Genomic DNA, 19,408 nt, shown 5'->3' on the forward strand with positions numbered 1-19,408 from the left:
GAATGGCATGGTGAGCAAAAATACGATGGATTTAGGCCCAGATCTCTGTACTGGGGTGAATGTATGACATTGTTCTGCATTCTGTCCATCAATTGTTGTTTTTGCATTTGTCACCCTTATCAAGGCAGCTCTATGGTAGGGTACAATGTATTAATCAAATACATAAATATTTACAGTCCAATGCATGGATTCTGCAATGATGCAGGTGTGTCTCACCTTTATGAAGGCAGCTCTATGGTAGGGTAGAATGTATTAATAAAATGCATGAATATTTACAGTCCAATGCATGGATTCTGCAATGATGCAGGTGTGTCTCACCTTTATGAAGGCAGCTCTATGGTAGGGTAGAATGTATTAATAAAATGCATGAATATTTACAGTCTAATGCAGGGATTCTGCAATGATGCATGTGTGCCTCACCCTTATCAAGGGGAAGTAACACTAACTCAGAGGTTGAAAGTCACCTGGAAGATCGCCTTCACATTTTCTCAGTGGGAATCCAGATTTGGGGCCCGCGTCGCTGATTATGTTTGTCGGCCACAGGAGGTCATTCACATACATGAGGGAGCAAATTCCACTAGAAACAGAAAAGAAGATTTGATGAAGCTCTGTTTGGCCCGCTGCGAAAGAACAGATGAGGGTTACACAGAAGATGCTTTAGTGACATCATCAACGCGACCAAAATTCACTGATAGTAAGTTACTTCACCCTAAGGGCAGCCTAGCTGCATCACTTTCACCTCATCCATAACTATCCTGCAAAAGGCCTCTCACAATGATTTCAAACTCAAATGCAGTGTGAGTTACTTTAATGCTTCATTGTATGTTGGTTGATACCCCTATGATGCATCAAGCAGACCAAAGTGCAGTGAGCTGGAGCTGGTGCTAGAGTGCCACCGGTCAGTATTATCTGGGTGTTCGAAATTCTGTTGCTGCGTGTCAACAGAAAAGCACAATTAAAGTTTTATTCGTGAAAAGCAAACATTTATGGTAAAAACACAACTGAGTGTTTCATAATAATTTTAATAGCAAAACGCGCTGCTTAAAAAGAATAAAATGGGACAGAGTAGAGGCACTGTCAGACCCGGGAGGGTGTGAAATGGGGATTCAGCTGGGACAGTGGGCACGGGGTGTTTTTCTCCACCCCAGTAGGGTGGGCGCTATCTGGGTCAGCAGAAGTCACGATGTGGCCATTATGGGGGGGTGAGGGGTTTGCAGTGAAGAGATGGCATTAAACCCTGGCTGTCGGGAACACGGGCAGACGCGCAGTGAGGCTGCCGTGGGACCCTAGTGCAAAAAAGGACAGTCTAGGCCTGGTGCCACTGAACCGGCCGCACATTAACAGCTTCGGTCCTGAACACAGGACTTGCGATGCTGGTAAAATGCATATAGAAGGAGGTGGAGGCGAAAGCAGCCCGTGAGCTTGCATTTACGACGAATGAGCCGTGATGGCTTTGGAGGGATGTGTGTAATCAACAACGAACATTTGACTCGGAGGCAGAACCCGGGGACTTTGAGATGACTTCTTGGATTTACACCACTGAACCAATCCCTTGGATTCATAAAACTATAAAACGGGTGCATTTTCTGCATTTGCTTTATGTGGCGAGTGAGCGCAGTCAAAGTTTAATTTTACCACAAGGCTGAGCAGTGAGACATTATTTTAAGTAGTTCTTCCATTCCCCGGCTCTCACAGGCACCGCCTCCGTGGATTGCTAAAAATGTAGGGACGCGTCTGCTTCGTGGGAGAGCGGACCAACGGGATGTGCTAGCGCTAAGAAGCCCTGTAACACACACAACACACTCACACCCACACACACCCAATGCATAAAACTTGACGATAATATATCTCCTAGTGCAGACATAGACGTCATATCCGCTTAGAAGTGAAAGAAGTCCCACTCTTGGTGGCAACATTGGAATTTGTTTATGTGATCAGAAGAGGATGGCATGCCATTGTTAAGGCAACGGTGCACTCGCGGGCATTAATCACACCACAGTGCTCTCTTTTCAGTGTAGTTTCAGGTCATTTCTATCGACAGAGAGTACAGAAAGAATTAGAATACATTGCAGGATACATTAATAAAAAAAAGTGGGCACCTAGTTGCACATTGCACGGAGTGACCTGCCGCTGTGTGCTTGTGAACTAGAGCACACATACATCCCTGCTATTTACCATTAAACTTCAGTTTCCGTGGTATGGGAGAGGAAACTGTTCAGAACTATGATTTTGCAATTCACAGAGTGTGGTCCGCCATTTTAAGGGTGCCAATGAGAGGAATGCGAGATCAAGAATACCAGCACAGCTTGCACCGCGTCAGCGAGAGCGGCTGCTGTAAGGGGCGGGTGCGGTGGAGGGGGTGTTGGGGGGGAGCTGAGACCGGCACAGTGCAGCCCGGCAGTGCGGCGCATTATCTTATGCTGAGCCTGCAGTGGAGGAGGGGGAGACGAAGAGAGAGACAAGTACAAAACAAAAAGACACACACTTGGGGAAGTGGGAAACAGGCAAAGGCGTGTAATGACGTTGATAAACAGCTAGCGAGAGAGAAGAATGATCTATATTTAAAAAGATGAATAAAGTGCAAATACGGAAAGGGAGAGACTGAGTGATAGAAAATCAGAGACAACTTTTGGCAAAGAAAACATGTCTTGCCTTTTAATGGCATTATCTAACCTTTTGGCTGTGGCTAAGGTTTTTTTTTATGCTATTCCACATCAGAACAAGCGGCGTCATCGTTCCAAAACCGGACAGGCGGGAGGGAGGCGCACGAGCGAACAGGGCGCTCTGTAAACAAGGAAGCAGTGGGGGCGGGGAGGGGTGAGTCCAGGACTCTTCTGCGGCCAGGATGCGCGTGCATGTTAATAGTTACAGAGGCAGGCTACAGCTGAAAACAGATGGCACACTGCACTTCAATTCAAAGAAGTGCAAACAGAGCGGACTTAAACTGTAATTAGTCGCCGCTGAATCGGGACTACATGGAAGTTACCAAATGACCAACTGCCAACAGAAACAGAGATAACAACAATACCACACTTAAGCCAATAGCAAGCGGACAAACAGATTACATAAACTTTAAACCAACATACAGATTACTTTAGGTCTCGCTGAGACAGCGCAAGCAGCTCATGCGCTGCTAACGCAAGACCTAAAAAGGAACCCAGCTTGCTCAGCCGAAACGCTGTATATTTTTGGTACTCATGAAGGCTATATTATAATTCTCATGAGTTTATCTATGCACTTGTTCCCTTACGGAGAGAAACAAATCAATACTAGAAACCATAAATATATTTGAGTCTTTCTCTTAGGAAGCTTGTCTCCATTGTTGGTGTAAGAGGATCCCTATTTCGGTATTTTATGTGACTCACAGTGTATTAAGTAAGAAACATTAAAAGAAATTCATCACACTTTGGAAAAAGTAATTTCTGTGATAGATTAAAACTTCATCTGGTGGACAAAATAATTGAATTGAACACCTTCTGGATTCAGGAAGGATTCGCAAAAGAACCTAGTACTTCGTAGTGCTCCTTATCTGGAACCATCATGCTCCTGCCTTCCTTTCAGAGCCAGCGTCATCATGGTGATAGAGGCTGGTGTACTCAGAACTCTCTCCAGATGCAGAGGTTAATATCACCACCCCGCTCCTGCACCGCCAAATCTCACTGCCGCCCACCAGATTACGAGTAAAATAGTGGTCCAGCTGGGTGGGCGGGTAGGCTGTCCAGCGGCGGTGCAGTTTAAAGGCTCATGTGTGAGCATTAAACTGCACCAAAGCTGGACTGCCAGTGCACTTTCCTGCATGACATGGACTGTGCAGTACATGCCATGTAGGAATGGAGTGCATGCACACGGGGGGCAAAACATGTGCCCCCCTGCATGGATCCCAGTGCACAAGGGTAACAGAGGGCCCTGTAGGGGCCTCCTTTCTTTCCTCACCGGCAGTAGTTTCTTGAAGTAAGAACCTCCATGAGACCTCTGGCGGTGAGGAAAGTAATAATATGCTTGATGGTGCCGCAGAGCATCACCAAGCATAATATGGCCCTCAGACCGCTGGGCCGCCACCAGCGATCTCTGATCCCTGGCAGTTGTAGCGGTGCTATAGCGGTCCGACCTCCCAAGTTGTAATCCGGCGGTCGGACCGCCGGTGCAGTAGTGGCCAGACTGCCACCGCTGCACCACATGAGTTTGGCGGTCCTTAGACCACCAAACACATAATTAGCCACTTAGAGTTGTGCAATGGTTGTATAATGAATGTCTGGCCTTTATCTATAACCACAGCAATGAACAGGAGGCTCCCGGAGGGTCTTGGGGCGGCCACGATCTGATGTTTGCATTTTCATTTTTCAGATTCCCTGTCTCATGTTGGTGAGTTGGTTTTGAGCTTATGCTTTAACCATCGGGTCTGGAGTTTCTACAAACGGGGCTGCGCTTTGCAAAGGTGCAAACAAGTATCCACATGTTAGCAATGCCGCAGGTCCACACAGGCTGTGAACCACATGGCGTACAGTCCTGCATTGAAGGAGACACACTGGTCCACCACTTAAAACTGCTACACCAATGTTGGTGAAGCACAGCACCGCAGGGCTCGAGTCTGTAGCATCTTCATCGGGATGCCAGGCGCAGCAGTAGGCAGCAATCTTGGCCATCATTGTCTCTATGATTTAATAAAACACATTCACAGCAGAATACTGACCCGGAAAGGGCCCGCTGTCACTTACCGCTCGGACACTGGTTCAAAGGCATCGGTTCTGTATGAGAAGAATGGGCAGGACGGGTCCTGAGTGCACGCGTCCCGGCAGGCCTCATAGGACCTCACTGGAACGGTTCGCTGACTTTCCCCAGCAAAGCCTACGTCATGGTATGTTTGCGTGATGCACCCTATGAGGCATGATGCAGGAAAACAGAGAGAATAATAATGGATGAATATTGGGAAAAACACCAAAGATTAACCTGCCAGAAACTGAAGTGGTGAATTAGATTGATAAAACAAGGTTTTGAATTGAGGAAAGACCTAATGCTAGACAGCACAATAAAAAATAAAGTGCAACAGATGAACATAGAGGCATGAAGACAACGAGAGAAGGAAGGTAGGAAGAGAAAATATACATCAGAAAACACCAATGAGAGAACTGTTGCCAGGTGTCTGTTTTCCAAAGGTGATCATACATCCCTTGATGCAGTTTTTTTACCCAGAGAAGATTCATGTCTGACCAAGGGGCATATCAGCAACAACCGGCGATAATTGTCGCTAAGCTCACTTAGCGTTAGGATAATTATTGTTATTGTTATTGTTATTTGGATATTTATAGAGCGCAACGTTCGCTCCGGAAGGAGCATCTTGGCGCTGAGCATGCGTATAGGGGATGAGCGGTGAAAAGATCTAGATGGCTGCTAGCACATAGGTATCTGATTGCTGATAGACCCGGGTCTTCAGTTGTTTCCTAAAGGGGCATTCAGACTCGATCAGTCTGAGATTTACAGGTAGATTATTCCAAGCCCTTGCTGCTAGGACTGTGAACGTTTTTCCGCCCCTAGTTTTGTATTTATGCCTCGGGATCTTAGCAAGATTGGCCCCTGAGGATCGCAGACATCGTACAGGATCATAGCGAATAAAACGTTTAACAAGGTATTTGGGACCTATATTTTTCAAAGATTTAAAAGCTGTGAGCAGGAGTTTGAAAAGAATTCTCTTATGCAGTGGCAACCAGTGCAGGGAATTTAATGCAGTTGAGGCTGAAGATTTCCTAGGGAGTTTTAACACTAACCGTGCCGCCGCGTGCTGTACACTTTGCAACTTCTTCAAAGTGGACTTTTTTACCCCTGCCATCAACCCATTGCAATAATCGAGTCGGGAGAGTATTAGTGCAACCACGACCGATTTCCTGGAGGCAATGGGGAGGAAGTCAAAACATTTCTTTAAAGATTTGATAAGGCCAAAGCAGCAGCCAGCCGTGATCCTAACATGATCATCAAATGATAAGGTAGCATCAAATTGCACGCCTAGGTTGCGAGCAGAAGACACAGCACTGGGCGGGGCCTCAGAGTCTTTAGGCCACCAATCCCTCGGGCAGAAAGGTAGGTCCTGACCCAATGGTATAATTTCGGTTTTCCCACTGTTGCATTTCAAGTGGTTTTTGTTTAACCACTGAAATACCTCAGTGAGACAATTCCGAAAACGCAATTCTGTATCCGTGCGGTTTTTGTCAATGGAGACGACCAATTGAGTGTCGTCGGCATATGACGTAACAAGGATCCCGTGTGACTCTATCACAGCGAGGAGGGGTGCCATATAGATGTTAAAAAGAAGTGGACTTAATATGGATCCCTGCGGTACTCTGGATGTAATAGTTTTTTCGCTGGATAGGTAGTGACCCAAAGATACAGACTGGGACCTATTGGACAGGAAAGATTTGACCCATGCCAAAGCTGTATCTGTCACACCAATCTCTCGCAGCCTGTCATTCAAGATGACATGAGAGATGGTGTCAAAAGCTGCTGTTAGATCGAGCAGGATGAGGACGGCCTGCTTTCCCTCATCCTGCAGGAACTTGATGGAGTCAGAGAGTTCTACCAGAGCCGTTTCAGTGGAGTGGCCGGAGCGAAACCCAGATTGTTGGGGATGCAAGATGTTGTGGTTCTCCACAAATGCTTTTAGCTCCGAATGCACCATCCGTTCAGTGATCTTTCCTAGAACAGGCAGGAGTGAAATGGGGCGCATATTGGTCAGATCCGTTGGCGATTTATTCTGCTTTTTCATAAGAGGTTTTACGATAGCCTTTTTCCATTCATTAGGCACAATCCCTAATTTTAAGGATGTGTTTATGATGGCATTGATGGTTGGATTCACTACCTCAACTAGATGATGTAGAATGCAGGGGGGACAGGAGTCAGTAGGTGATCCAGATTTGCAAGCCAAGATCGCCTTGCGGGTCTGTTGGAGGGTGACCGGTTGGAAACTACCAAGGGAATGGCTATTTTCGGCTACATGTTTTTGGGGGCCTAAAGCAAGAGAAATCAAGGGAGGCGGGAAATCCTTTTGGATATTTACAATTTTTTCCTCAAAGAAATCTGCAATTTGGTTGCACAAACTCTCAGAGGGCGGGATTTCGGGCTGGAGGGCTTTGGGGTGAGTAAAGGATTTAACTATGGAAAAAACAGTTTTTTGTTTCTGATGTGCATCGTTGATAGCTTTAGTGTAATACACCTTTTTGGCAGTCTTTATGCTAGAGAGGTATAATTTCCTCTGTTGAACATAAAGGGCTCTTGAGGCCTCATCATATGTTTTCCTCCACTTCCTTTCTCTTATTCTACAAAGTAAATGGCTCTCAGTTAAGGCCTGGGTGTACCATGGGGCACTTAACTTCCTTTTAGGACAGTTCCGGCGGTCGCCTTTAGGGTCAGAATTTTCTAAAATAATCTGATCCATCCAGACGTGAAAGTTACGAGAGTCGGCCGTGACGTCTCCTCTCAATTCAGGGGCGTGAGCCAATAACTGGGTATCCAGTTTGATACGATCAATCACTTTCCTCCAATTTACCGAGAGGGAAGATTGAGAGTGCTTTGTTGTTGATGGAGCTAGAACTTGTTTCTTGATGTCAAAGGGAATGAGACTGTGGTCGGTCCAAATTTGCGGAATGGGGGGAGACATAGTCATGGTATTTAAGTTGCAACAAATACCATCAAGAGTGTGGCCCGCTAGGTGGGTGGGTGCAGTCACTAATTGGGCCAGTCCAAAAATATTTAGGGTATGGTGGAAGCAGATAGCATAAGGGTCTGTACCTGATTCCAGGTACAAATTCATATCTCCTAGTAGAGTAAAGTGTGGGTAGCGTAACATAAGTGACCTGAGCACTTCATCTAGGGAGTCTAGAAAGGGAGTAGCATTGCCTGGGGGGCGATAGATTACACCTCCCGAAAAGGAGGTAGAGGCATTAAGTCTGATCGAAAAGCCAATACTCTCACCTCCTTTGAGGTGTCCCAGATCAAATGTATGACACGAAAATGACCTTTTGACAATGATTGCAACCCCCCCTCCTCGCCCGATTTGTCTGTCCCGCCTAAAGATGGTAAAATCCGGGGGAAGGGCAATAGCCAAATCAGGATTGGATGATTCGTTAAGCCATGTTTCAGTTATGAAAAGGGCGTCAAGACTATAACACATTATTAAATCGTGTATGTCCTGGCTGTGGCCACACAACGAGCGGGCATTAATAAGACCTCCCTTAAAGTTGTTGCCTCCTTGCATAGAGGGCACGGGAATTTTTAGCATTTCTGAAGGCATCGCGGGAGGCGTCCATTTACAATGAGAACATGAGAAAGGGCCCCGGAGATAGTCAGTCGGTGGACAACTCTTACACGAGGCACCCGTCTTAGGGCGTAATGCTAATAGGGCCTTATTGTCATACCTGATGGTGTGTGTCTGTTGCCTGGCATATCCTGCAGCTGGCGCAATCCTGGCGCGGACGGGCGCAGACGGGCTTGGCTTGCCGATTATCGCCGACTAGCGTGGATTTTTATCGCTGAGATAGCGTGCTATTAGCAATGCTTATCTCAAAAGCGATAAAAATCCTCACGCTAACTGCCTAACGTGAGATTATCGCTGGAAACAGAGCGATAATCCCACGCAATGTGGCATTAGCTTGTTGATAGGGACTCACAAAGTTAGCCATGATATCCACCTTCCATAGGATATCATGGCTAAGTCAGTCCTGAAGCAGGCGTAAGGAAAGTAGCGATAACAGGGGTTATCGCTACTTTTCTTGCCGCTATCCTTCATAGCGTGGGGCTTGATGATAGGAGAAATGTCGCTTTTCGACATTTCTCCTGTCATGCCAGGTCAGGAACGCCCACTTTGCATCTCATTAGAGATGCAAAGCTGGGCGTTAGGAATTCCTACGCTAATGCAAGTTTTCACGCGTTAGCATGAGCTTGCTAATTAGGCGATAAAATTATCGCCGCTTTTCAGCCGAAAAGCGGCTGCAAAAGCGGCGATAATTCTATCGCCTCGCCTTGTTGATATGCCCCCAAGTCTCCGAGCGGCAAGCATGTTATTTGCCTCTGGCCTTGGTAACTCAAGCGCTGCCTTTTATTATGTAAAATGTGATGAGAATCGGCCTGTGTACGCAGACATCAGAGGTTTTTTCAGGGCTTGGGGAAATAATTTAATGTGGGGCCTCACATACCAGAAGCACTTGTTTCCAAGTTAAAAAAGACCTATCCTAGAGCGAAAGAGAAATCACGCCAACTCCAGGAACCGCTGCCATCCAGGTACGGAGCAGTGTTTACTGCCTCATCATTATAAAACATAACAGGCTGCTTCAAAATCTATAAAACACCTTTTGCAGCCTGACCCTGGAGCTCTGAAAAAGCACAGGGCTTGTGGAATAATGCCCACTCTGTCCTGCCCCAGTCTGGTGGCCTAGTATGAGGATATACCAAATGAAAGAAATTATAAATAATATATTTTTTCTTATTATATAGAAAATTACTTCCCATTAATAATCTTTCTTTACTACTCCTGCAGTGAAAATCTGAAATATTTGTGATTAGTGTAAATAGGTTTGGGAAAGTCCTTTTAAATGTTTGTGAATCTACAAAATGTTATGCCTCTGTTGTGCTCATATCCAAACCATTGAATTACCATGACCATGCCTCGTAACATGTCCTTATGAACGCCAACATCTACTCTTAATTGTGCCACTTACAAATTTAGTGTTTCTTTATGGTTGATGCCACCTGTTGGAAATGCCTCTTCTACAGGGTCATCCCCAAATGTTTTGCCTTCCTCCTCCATTTTTTCTGACCTTGTTTTTTGTTGGTATTAGGACTCTGCACACTTTACCACTGCTAACCAGTGCTAAAGTGCTTGTGCGCTCACCTCAACACATGGCAATAGGAGCTCATCCCTACTTGGCATAATCAATTTACTTAGTCCTAGTAAAGTGCACAACATGTGCCCAGGGCATATAAATTAAATGCTACTAGTGGGCCTGCAGCACTGATTGTGCCAACCGCTTAAATAGCCCTTTAAACATGTCTCAGGTCTGCCATTGCAGAGCCTGTGTGGGCAGTTTAAACTGCCATTTCAACCTGGTGAAATAATCCTTTTGTCATGTTCAAACTTTCCTTTTTCAAACATATGTGTAAACCCTAGGGTCGGCCCTGAACAGCTTAGAGGGCAGGGTGGAATGTATTTAAAAAGTAGGACATACACTATGCAAGTGTAATTTCCAAATGGGAATAGATAACCTCTTCAAGTTTGATGTCTCTGGAATCCTACTTTAAAATCCTAACTTATAGAGAAGTCGGATTTAAAGTTACAATTCTGAAAATGCCACTTTTAAAAAGCTGGAATTTCCTTGCCATAGTCATATGGTGCCTCCAGCTTGCCTGGGTCACATGCAGGAGCGGCTCGTGTAGGTAAGAGTGGTGGGGTTGGGGAGTGGGGGTGATTCGACAGACGTTCATGAAGGAAAATGAAATAAATACTGAATTTTCCATCATCGTTGTCTGTCAAAATCTCCCCCACCCATCTAGACCACTGCTCTTACCTGCAAGGGCCGCGGCTGGTCACATGGCTGGGTGTAGTTGGCAGTTGGACACTGTGTATTCCTCTTAGACAGCCACACAATGGGAGCTTAGGTGTAATTTAATGGGCCATCACTGTCAGGATGAGGGGGAGGAGCTGGGCTAAGCCTCACTTACACCTGAATATGCTGTGTCCTGTTTCCACACAAAGGGCTGCATACCCCCTGTAGTTAGTCTGGAGCCAGGGCACGGAAAGCAGGGCATCTGTGCAATTCAAAGGCATGCCTCTAGACATTTCTCTCCCCTTCAAAGACACAAATGTGTCTAAGTGGAGCATCTCAGACACTACCACTTCAGTACACTTCTGGACCTGTGAATACTCTATCAGGAAGAAGGACTGCTGTGCTGCTACAAGGACTGCCACTCTGCTGGACTGCTACTCTGAAGAAGCTTCTGCCTTGCTGTACCGACATTCTGTCCTCATGCCCGGGGTGGAAGAACTGGACCTGCAACTTCATTTTGAACCCATGAGCCAAGAGTGACTCAAAGGGCTAGTGTACTGGCCTCCTGATCTGAGCCTCTGGGGCATACCAGGCTTCCCACAGCTCTTGGACCCCATCTTTAACAAGTTCCTGAACCCAAAGTGGTGCTTCTTAGGTCCATGGCCTTTGGTGTGGCTCTCAAGCCATTAAAGTCAAGCTTTTTTGGCTCCTCGTGACCCTGAATTGACCTGTTTGCACCAGAACCTCGCCGCTCACAGGGAAAATCAGCGCGAGCTACCGCAAGTTCGTCTCATCATGCAGCAAGCATCGTCTGACCATGTGGATCCCCAAAGCAAGACTCCAGCCCACCCGTCTGCGACACACAGCTGCTCCTCGATCATATTGACCACTGCCAGTGATGCACTCCCCTTCTCCTAGCGATCTTCTTCCACGTAGATGGGACTCTTGGCGCTAAACCTGAAAAGGTAAACCTTCAGCGGGTCTAATCTGGAACTGTATCTGACCCGGACGCCATTGCGGTTAGCCCGTACTTTGATATTTTATCGTTGCAGCATGACGAGATAGCTCCAGTTGGCAGTTTATGCTTTTAGGTGCAATATTGCTGTTTATTCTTTGAACATTCATAACACTGGTTCTACTGATTTTTGTCGTTTTGGTCCTATTTTATTTATTAAGTTCAGCTATATTTTTCTAACCTGGTGTGGGATCTTTTTGTGTGTTTTCTTTTACTGTCTGGCCCCAAGAGCTTAGCACCACCCCGACACCAGTGCCAGCCGTGAAGAGTCTGGGTATCAAGCTGGACACCAAGCTAACCTTAAACAATCAGGTGTCTGCTGTAGAGAGGAGCTGCACAGGCCTGATTCGACAACTCCGGAAGCTCGGGACCCTGCTGTCAATTTCCATCCATGAGTACCGTTGTGACGGCCCTAATCCTGTCATGACTGGATTACGGTAACCCAGTATACACAGGGCTTCCTGACAAACACCTGAGGAAAACTTCAGGTGGTTTTAAATGATGCGGCAAGGCTGATCTTTAAACTGCCAAGAAGAGCACATGCCACCCGTCTGCTACAACAGCTACACTGGCTCCCTATCAAGCAGAGGGTCGGGTTCAAGGGTATGTGCATTGCACATAAAGCACAGTATGGAGTAATGCCCAAATACATCAAGGATCGCATGAAGTCCTACGTGCCTGGACGTTATCTCCGGTCATCTGAGGCTAACTTGCTGCTCTGCCCGCGCTTTAACAGAGCTACATTGGGGGTGCGGGCTTTCTCAGTTGTGATTCCCCAGATCTGGAACAAGCTCCCGGATAGTATGCGCAGGAAAACCACTCTACTTCCGTTTCGGAGGAAACTCAAAACCATCCTGTTTACTGAGGCATTTGGATAAACCCTCCTTACTGTATGCTGAGTATCCTCGGGATTAAGGGATTTCCTGGCTCCTGGTCCACACTGCAAGCGCCTAGAGACCTTTGGTGATTGGTGCTCAACAAATATAATCTAACATAACATAACATACTGTTTCACTGTTTGAAGTGTTGCACAAATACTTTACACATTGCCTCTAAGTTAAGCTTGATTGCTCTGTGCAAAGCTACCAAGGGGTTGAGCCCAGATAATTTGGGGTTTGCCTGTGCCTTACCCTGACTAGGACTGTGGTTGCTGCTTGACCAGGGCTCACCCCTTAGTCAACCAACAACCCAATTTCTAACTTTGGTCATCAGTGATGAGGGAAACACTTGTGGTTGTGCAGTGCCATAAAGTGATTTGCTGTACATTACCATCCCATATGTTGGATCATCATGAGTTTTTAAATTCTCCTTTTTCTCTCACTTGGTCGTTTTTCCAAATTTGACTCCTGCTTCACCTTCAGCAACTTGGCACTTGCCAGAATTGAATCAGATTTCACCCGCTTGTCACTGTACAGTACAAGGGAACTGAAGCAGTTCTGCAAGGAGAATGATCTGGTTGTGAGAAGGTGGTCCACCAAGAGGGAGCTTCAGACTGTGCACCTTTGAGGAAGCCCATCGGTTGGGGCTTCTACCACAGGGCCAAGAAAGCGATGCCTTTGGGAAAAGTCTGAGGAGGACTACTTCGACACTCTGGAGAATGCAGATCTATGGTTCAACCTGGACAGCCCAAAACCAGAGCCCCAAGAGGGCGATGGCCCTCTAAAGGGTGAGGAGGAGGAGAAAAACAGCTTGGCAAAGGCTCCAGAGTAGAGACGGGAGCCCACAAAGACGTAGTCCCATGCTGGATCCAAAGCAGGAAGCAGTGTCTCCTCCCAAACCCTGTTTCCTGAAGAGTTGAAGGACAGACAGGCTGAGAGGGACCAGAGGCTGCAGTTGGTCCAACTGGCTGCAGATGAGAGAAGAGCTGAGGCTGACAAAGCCCTAGCAAAGGAGAGGAAGGCCGAGGCTGAGACAACCTTAGCCAGGGAGAAATGTGCAATGGAGGCAGAACAAAAGAAATGAAAGGAAATGGATTGAAATGAAAATAGGATTTGTAGAGCGCACTCACACCCTGTGGTGTCTGGGCACCAATCTCAGAGAAGTGAAACAGCTGGCAAGAAAAAAGGAAAGTTATTGGGTGAAGAGCCATGGAAGTGATGCAGGCGCAGGTGAAGTGTGATTAAAATAATTGAAGTTTATTCGGGGCAAGATACACACCCACGACCAGGAGTGTCCGGCATCCGCAGATCTCTGCCGCAACTGAATAATTGCTGAGAGACCCATAGTTGCCATTCCACTACCGGAGCATGGAACCATAATTGAATGACAACAATATGAACTTCTACTTTAGTAATAACGGTCTCGAGGGGACTCCATGCGCCTTCCTCGCGAGGAGCGAGGCAACTAATTGTTTCACAACATTTTCCCCTTCAACAAACATAAGGAAGAAGAAATAAAAAATAAACTGTTACGCAATACAGAAATTTGTACAATACAACATTGACTATGTGGGAGTAGCAAACCTGGTCTTGCAACCTACAAGGTCATTATAAAAAGTTATTCCAATATGTAATCTTTAAATTTGCAAGGTAATTTCCTAGAACAAACATTATCTCTGTTGACTGTTACCCCACCCAAGGAAGTCAAAGGGGGCAAAGCATTTTGGAGTGTCCTGGAATCACCTTCAGACATTGTGGTACCAGCAACAGAATTAGACACTACAGTATCATGTAACCAATTATCAGATTGACTCTGATCTGCATTAAAAGCAGTGATTAGGACCAAGCTCCTCTTGTTCCACCAACCCTTGTTGTCTAGCAGGGCAGAACCTTTGCTAGCCTGAATGACTAGTGCTGGTGAAGAGTACCTAGAAGTTCCTTTCATTACTCTTTTGGGATTTTTGATTAGAACCCAATCACCCACCTTTAAAGACTTCGGGGGATTATCCTTCAATGTCTGGACATTTTATTAGGAGAAAATTACTCGAGTTTAGTAACACCTACTACCAGCAAGTTCAGGGACTGAGTATAGGTGCGGCCTGTGCCCCAAGTGTAGCATGCCTTTACATGGGACACTTTGAGGCACAAAATATATACAACAAGTTGGCCCCCTTCTTTGAAAATGTTGGCTCTTGGTCACAGTTTATGGACGACATTTTCTTCATCTGGAAGGGCGACAAGGAGACCCTGGATGAATTTACTAGCTGGATCAACCTAGCCGATCCTAACCTCAAGTTCACTGCGCAATCCAGCAATATCAACCTTGAATTCCTCGATGTCTGGATCGAGCACCAAGATTCCCAACTACAGGTTTCATTATACACCAAACCCACGGCTAGAAACACCTTAGTAGAGGTCAGCAGCTTCCACCCTCGCTGCAAGAAGGAGGGTATCCCTTTCTGTCAGTTTCTACGCTTGCGGAGAAACTATATGAGTTTAAATGATTTTTTTAAATGGGCTGATATCCTGAAAGAAAAATTGCTCGACAGAGGATACCCAATGAGATTGATCAAAGACTCCCTGAAGAGGGCCATATATTATAACCGGGAAGCCATGTTCAAACCCAAGAACACTGAGCAATCAGACAAATTGGTATGTGTGACCAAGCATTCCAATCTAGACCATAAGATACGCCAGACTATCAACTCCCAAAGGCACTTACTGAATATGGACAACAGCGAGCAAACGTTACCCAAACCCTTGTTTGCGTTCAGAAGGAACAAAAATCTTAAAAAAACACTTGGTAAGAGCCAAGAACACTGAATGCAACCCTTTTTGTAAAAAATCTATCACAGGGAGTCAGCCTATAAAAGGGAACCACTGATGTGGCTCCTGCCAAGCATGCCCTAATGCCATAGTGAGTGATAACATTCGAGTGAACCAACAAACTGTATTTCTCTCAGAAATGACCAACTGTCGTTCATCGTACGTTATTTATATTATTCTCTGACCATGCGAACTAGCATATGTTGGTGAAACCGGCTTAGAATGTAGAAAGAGAATTGGTGAACATAAGTCTAACATCAGACTTAAGAAACACTCTGCTCCACTGGTCAATCATTGATTGGAGGCAGCCTATGTAGAGAGCAACCTTAGATGGTCTATTTTGGAGAAAGTACAATCACACGCAGGAAGGGACCAGACTGCCACCAGAAGGAAGCAAGAAGTCTTTTGGATTTTTCTCCTTCACTCGCAAGAGAAAGGATTAAATGAAGTCTGACCATGGGAGAATGCGATCTTATGATAGATCTACTTCGACGTAATTCCGTTTTTCCATAGGGCTCCAGACTTATTTTGATCGATGTTGTCTGCACTGTTTAGTCCGTTCCATTTGAAACCTGACCTCCAAATCTCAATTTTAACAAACTCTGTTTTCTCCCATATGTGATGTTTTTTCACCATGCTGGTGAGAATTATTTCTTTCCCCTTTTTTTCGCATCTACCTATTCCCTTTATACCATTTCTTATTGATCTGGTATTGTGATAGTATATCTTTGGTCTTCATTAGCTCTTCTTTAATCTGATGTGCTTCAGTTACTTTATTTTTCATTTACAACCTCTTCCCCTGTCCAATATGGCCACCATGGAACTCTTTCCATTTAACTATTAAGAGCAGTCCTCTTTCTATTATTGATTTCCGACTCCAAGGGAGGAGTCCGCCCCCTTCGATCGTGATTGGCTGCTGCGGCTTGTTTCATTCCCATTTAAACCCGCTGAATGCCGCTTTGGTTGCTCAGATGATTTGGCATCCGGCGGGAGTTTTGTTCCCCGCACGCCGCAGGACGAAGTCACGCTTGCCTTGCGATCTTATGTACAGGGACTCCATATAGATGTAGTTTAACTGTTGTTAGAACTTATTGTTTTTCTTCTTAACAACCTACTTGTAGCTATTGGCCCCTACTCCGTAGCACATGTTCTATTTTGAATTCCCCCCAGGGCATGTGGGATTACGTCTCCCCATTCCCTAAATCTTATGTTGACTCGGAGGTAACTGCTTCCATTTGTGCCTCGATTAACCTACTCAAGGAAGCGTGGACACCCCACGGTGTCTTTCCAGGTGACTTACCTTTTCCTGCCGCTTGACCTTTTACGTCTCTACTCATATTGTTTTTCTGTATATATGTACAAACCCATGGGGATATTCCTTTAGCCCACATTTTCAATTATCTTGGCCTTGCATATCCCTATGATGCCTCTCTCTAACATCTTGGCATCTTTTTGTTTTTTGACCATTTGATGTCTCGCATCTACATATTTATTGCCTTGCTAGTATACACTCTACCCCTGTAGAGATGCACGCTGTTTTTATACATCTCCCAGTCCCCCCAGCCATGCATTTGGGTGGATCTCTCTCCCCCTGAGGTACTATTTATTTACTTGGTGCGTTCTTATAATTTTTCTAGGTGTATTCTGAACTCTGCTTGAATATGCGTCATTGAGCGCTACCCTTTTGGAGATTGGACTAACTCCAAAAATGTCTCTTCCTCAGTCTGAACTATTAAATAAGGGGATACGGGTATGTCTGTACACACCTTTGCTGTATCTATTTAAACATCTTGGTAAGGAGAATACTATTTTTCAGACATCTGGAAAGGCTATTCTCTTCCTGAGACTGCCCGTCTTTTATGTCTATCCATTATGTCCTTTATCCCTTTAGACTCTGTTATTGAGCCTTTTTTAACCCACTTTGTTACTTCTGGTGGCCTGCCCAGATGCTCTAAATCCAGGTACACTTTGTATTTGTATGTGTATTGCTCTATATTGTTTTCTTGAACCCACCATCACCATTATATTTAGTTCTTTCTCAATATGGGAATCTCGGGTGAATTTTTCGTTAATCTACAAATCTTTCCATTTTTTGGATCTTCCCTATATTTCTCTGTTAATCTCTGTCTATCTTCCCCGTGTGCATTCTCTCTCTCTCGATATATACGAGTTGATTCTATCTAAAATGATCTCTACTATTACGCTGCAAACGTTTAATCATCCCTTTTACTAGTTGTATATTTAGGAATTGTACCCTTCTTGACATATGTTGACATTTCCGCTGCTATGTGATATTTATTGTTTACTCCATTCCATTATTCTTTTAGGCACATCTTTTCTTGTGTCCCACATTTGATTTGACCGCCCTGATGAAGGTGTGACCCATATCGGGTTAGACACCAAAACGCGCGTTGGCGCTGGAGAACTACGTACCTCCGTTTTGTTTCCACCTTCTCTAATAAGAAGACACTTGAATGACTACTGACTACTCGATGTCTATCATGTATCTTGTATCATGAATGTTAACTAATTTGAGTTTTGACAATATCACAAATGTTGAACTCCCCTTGAGTGTATGAGAATGTTTGGAATTGTGGTTGCTAGTGTGTATTGAGTCCGTGAATGTGGGACCTCCTATATATTTATGTATGTTGGACTGGTATCATGTAATTTGTCACTTTTTATGAATTTTTGATCTACCAATATACATAAAAAACATATTTTCTCTATTTTCTCTTTCTTATTCGCTTCGGGGAATTTCTCTGTTTGTATGATGATGCCTTAATGTATTATTGACTTTGTCAGCAATTAATTAACCCTGTTCAGGCAGCTTGGATCCTCTTTGACTGTTTTTGGTCCTCTGGGGATTTTATTTGATAGGGAAGGTTCATGGAATAAGCTATTGATAATAGGAAACTACCATAAGGCTTGTATGGCGCTCAGAAGCTTCACAAGACGATTGGGCTCCAACCCACCTGAGATAATGACGATCTATAAAGCTAAATGCCTTAGTATAGCACTTTATGGGGTGGGCATATGGAGATATAAGAAATGTGCAGATATGCAACTGATAGAAAATGAATTTTTCAGATATCTTCTAGCAACCCTCATCGTCATTATTTGTATGCTACGCCAAATTGGGTGCTACATTCCTCACAGATGTAATCAAGTTTCAGCCAATTCTACTGTGGCCAAAAATCTGGATATCAGAACATACAGCCTTTAATCAAGCGATAATAGGGGACTGTCTCAAATCAAGATCATATTCAAGTATCCCTTGGTTGGCCTATGTACAGCGGTTATTTTGTGACATGGGCCACCCTGAATTCTTTGAGAACCCTAAAACGCGAGTCTATCAGTAGAAATACTCTAAAAAAGGAAGGAATGACACAATTTGAAAGCCTCAGATTGATGACTGAATGCTCCTAAACCTAGCGTTTTAAAAAATCAATTAATTATAACTACTTTTAATATGCAACCTTATCTTAGAACAGTTTTAAATTCACTGCACAGGTTTGCTTTGACTAGTTTAAGATTGGACATATTTAATTGATTAACCAGTTTCCCAAATATGAACGATTGGTCCATAAAATTGACAAAGTGCCCATGGGACGTAACAATGTCCCAGAACATCATGCACGTGAATTTGTTCTGTAAATTTTATTGTCAACTTAGGAAACGATATGTCTTACCGATGATTAGATCATTAGGTTTTACACAATGCCGCCCTGCATATCTATCTTTGCAATCATTGCCTACGTTACAGATTTGTTGTGGAATGTCATCTTTTTTATGGGCCGTCTTTCATGCCAGGAAGAAAATGTCATCAGATATAGTCTAGAAGGGGGCAAAAGGAATTTATACCCAATGTGTCTTATCAGTATGATTTACGTGACTAAGAGAACGTGGTACACAATGTGCAACACATTGCATCATCGCATTATCACACTTTAATAACTGTAATACTTTTTCATACATTTTTTACTCTGCTTGAAAATTGGTAGCTATATGTTTAATAATTTTAGCTTGTGTGGACATTGTAGTTCTGCTTATGCTTATATCTTTATTCTATGGTATGAACTAAATACCTATGTATGTTTTGCGCAAATGCTTTTATGGATGTCTCTTATGCCTCCGAACAAAGTTATTAAAGAAAGAATCCT

The 19,408-nt window shown here is 44.6% G+C and overlaps 1 protein-coding gene across 1 annotated transcript in view; it reads right to left on the reverse strand.

The window, feature by feature from the left end:
- Window positions 1-441: 441 nt before the first annotated feature.
- Window positions 442-19,408, reverse strand: part of LOC146863452 (coagulation factor XI-like) — a 350,494-nt gene continuing 331,527 nt past the window's right edge. Inside the window, exons 14-15 of the mRNA XM_085643173.1 lie at window positions 4,716-4,875; window positions 442-577 (exon numbers count right to left, since the gene is read on the reverse strand). Coding sequence (XP_085499299.1) covers window positions 442-577; window positions 4,716-4,875 — 296 coding nt within the window. The remainder of the gene's footprint in view (window positions 578-4,715; window positions 4,876-19,408) is intronic.

Source organism: Triturus cristatus, chromosome 2_2, assembly GCF_964204655.1.
Source record: "Triturus cristatus chromosome 2_2, aTriCri1.1, whole genome shotgun sequence".
In the NCBI taxonomy this organism is placed as follows: Eukaryota; Metazoa; Chordata; class Amphibia; order Caudata; family Salamandridae; genus Triturus; species Triturus cristatus.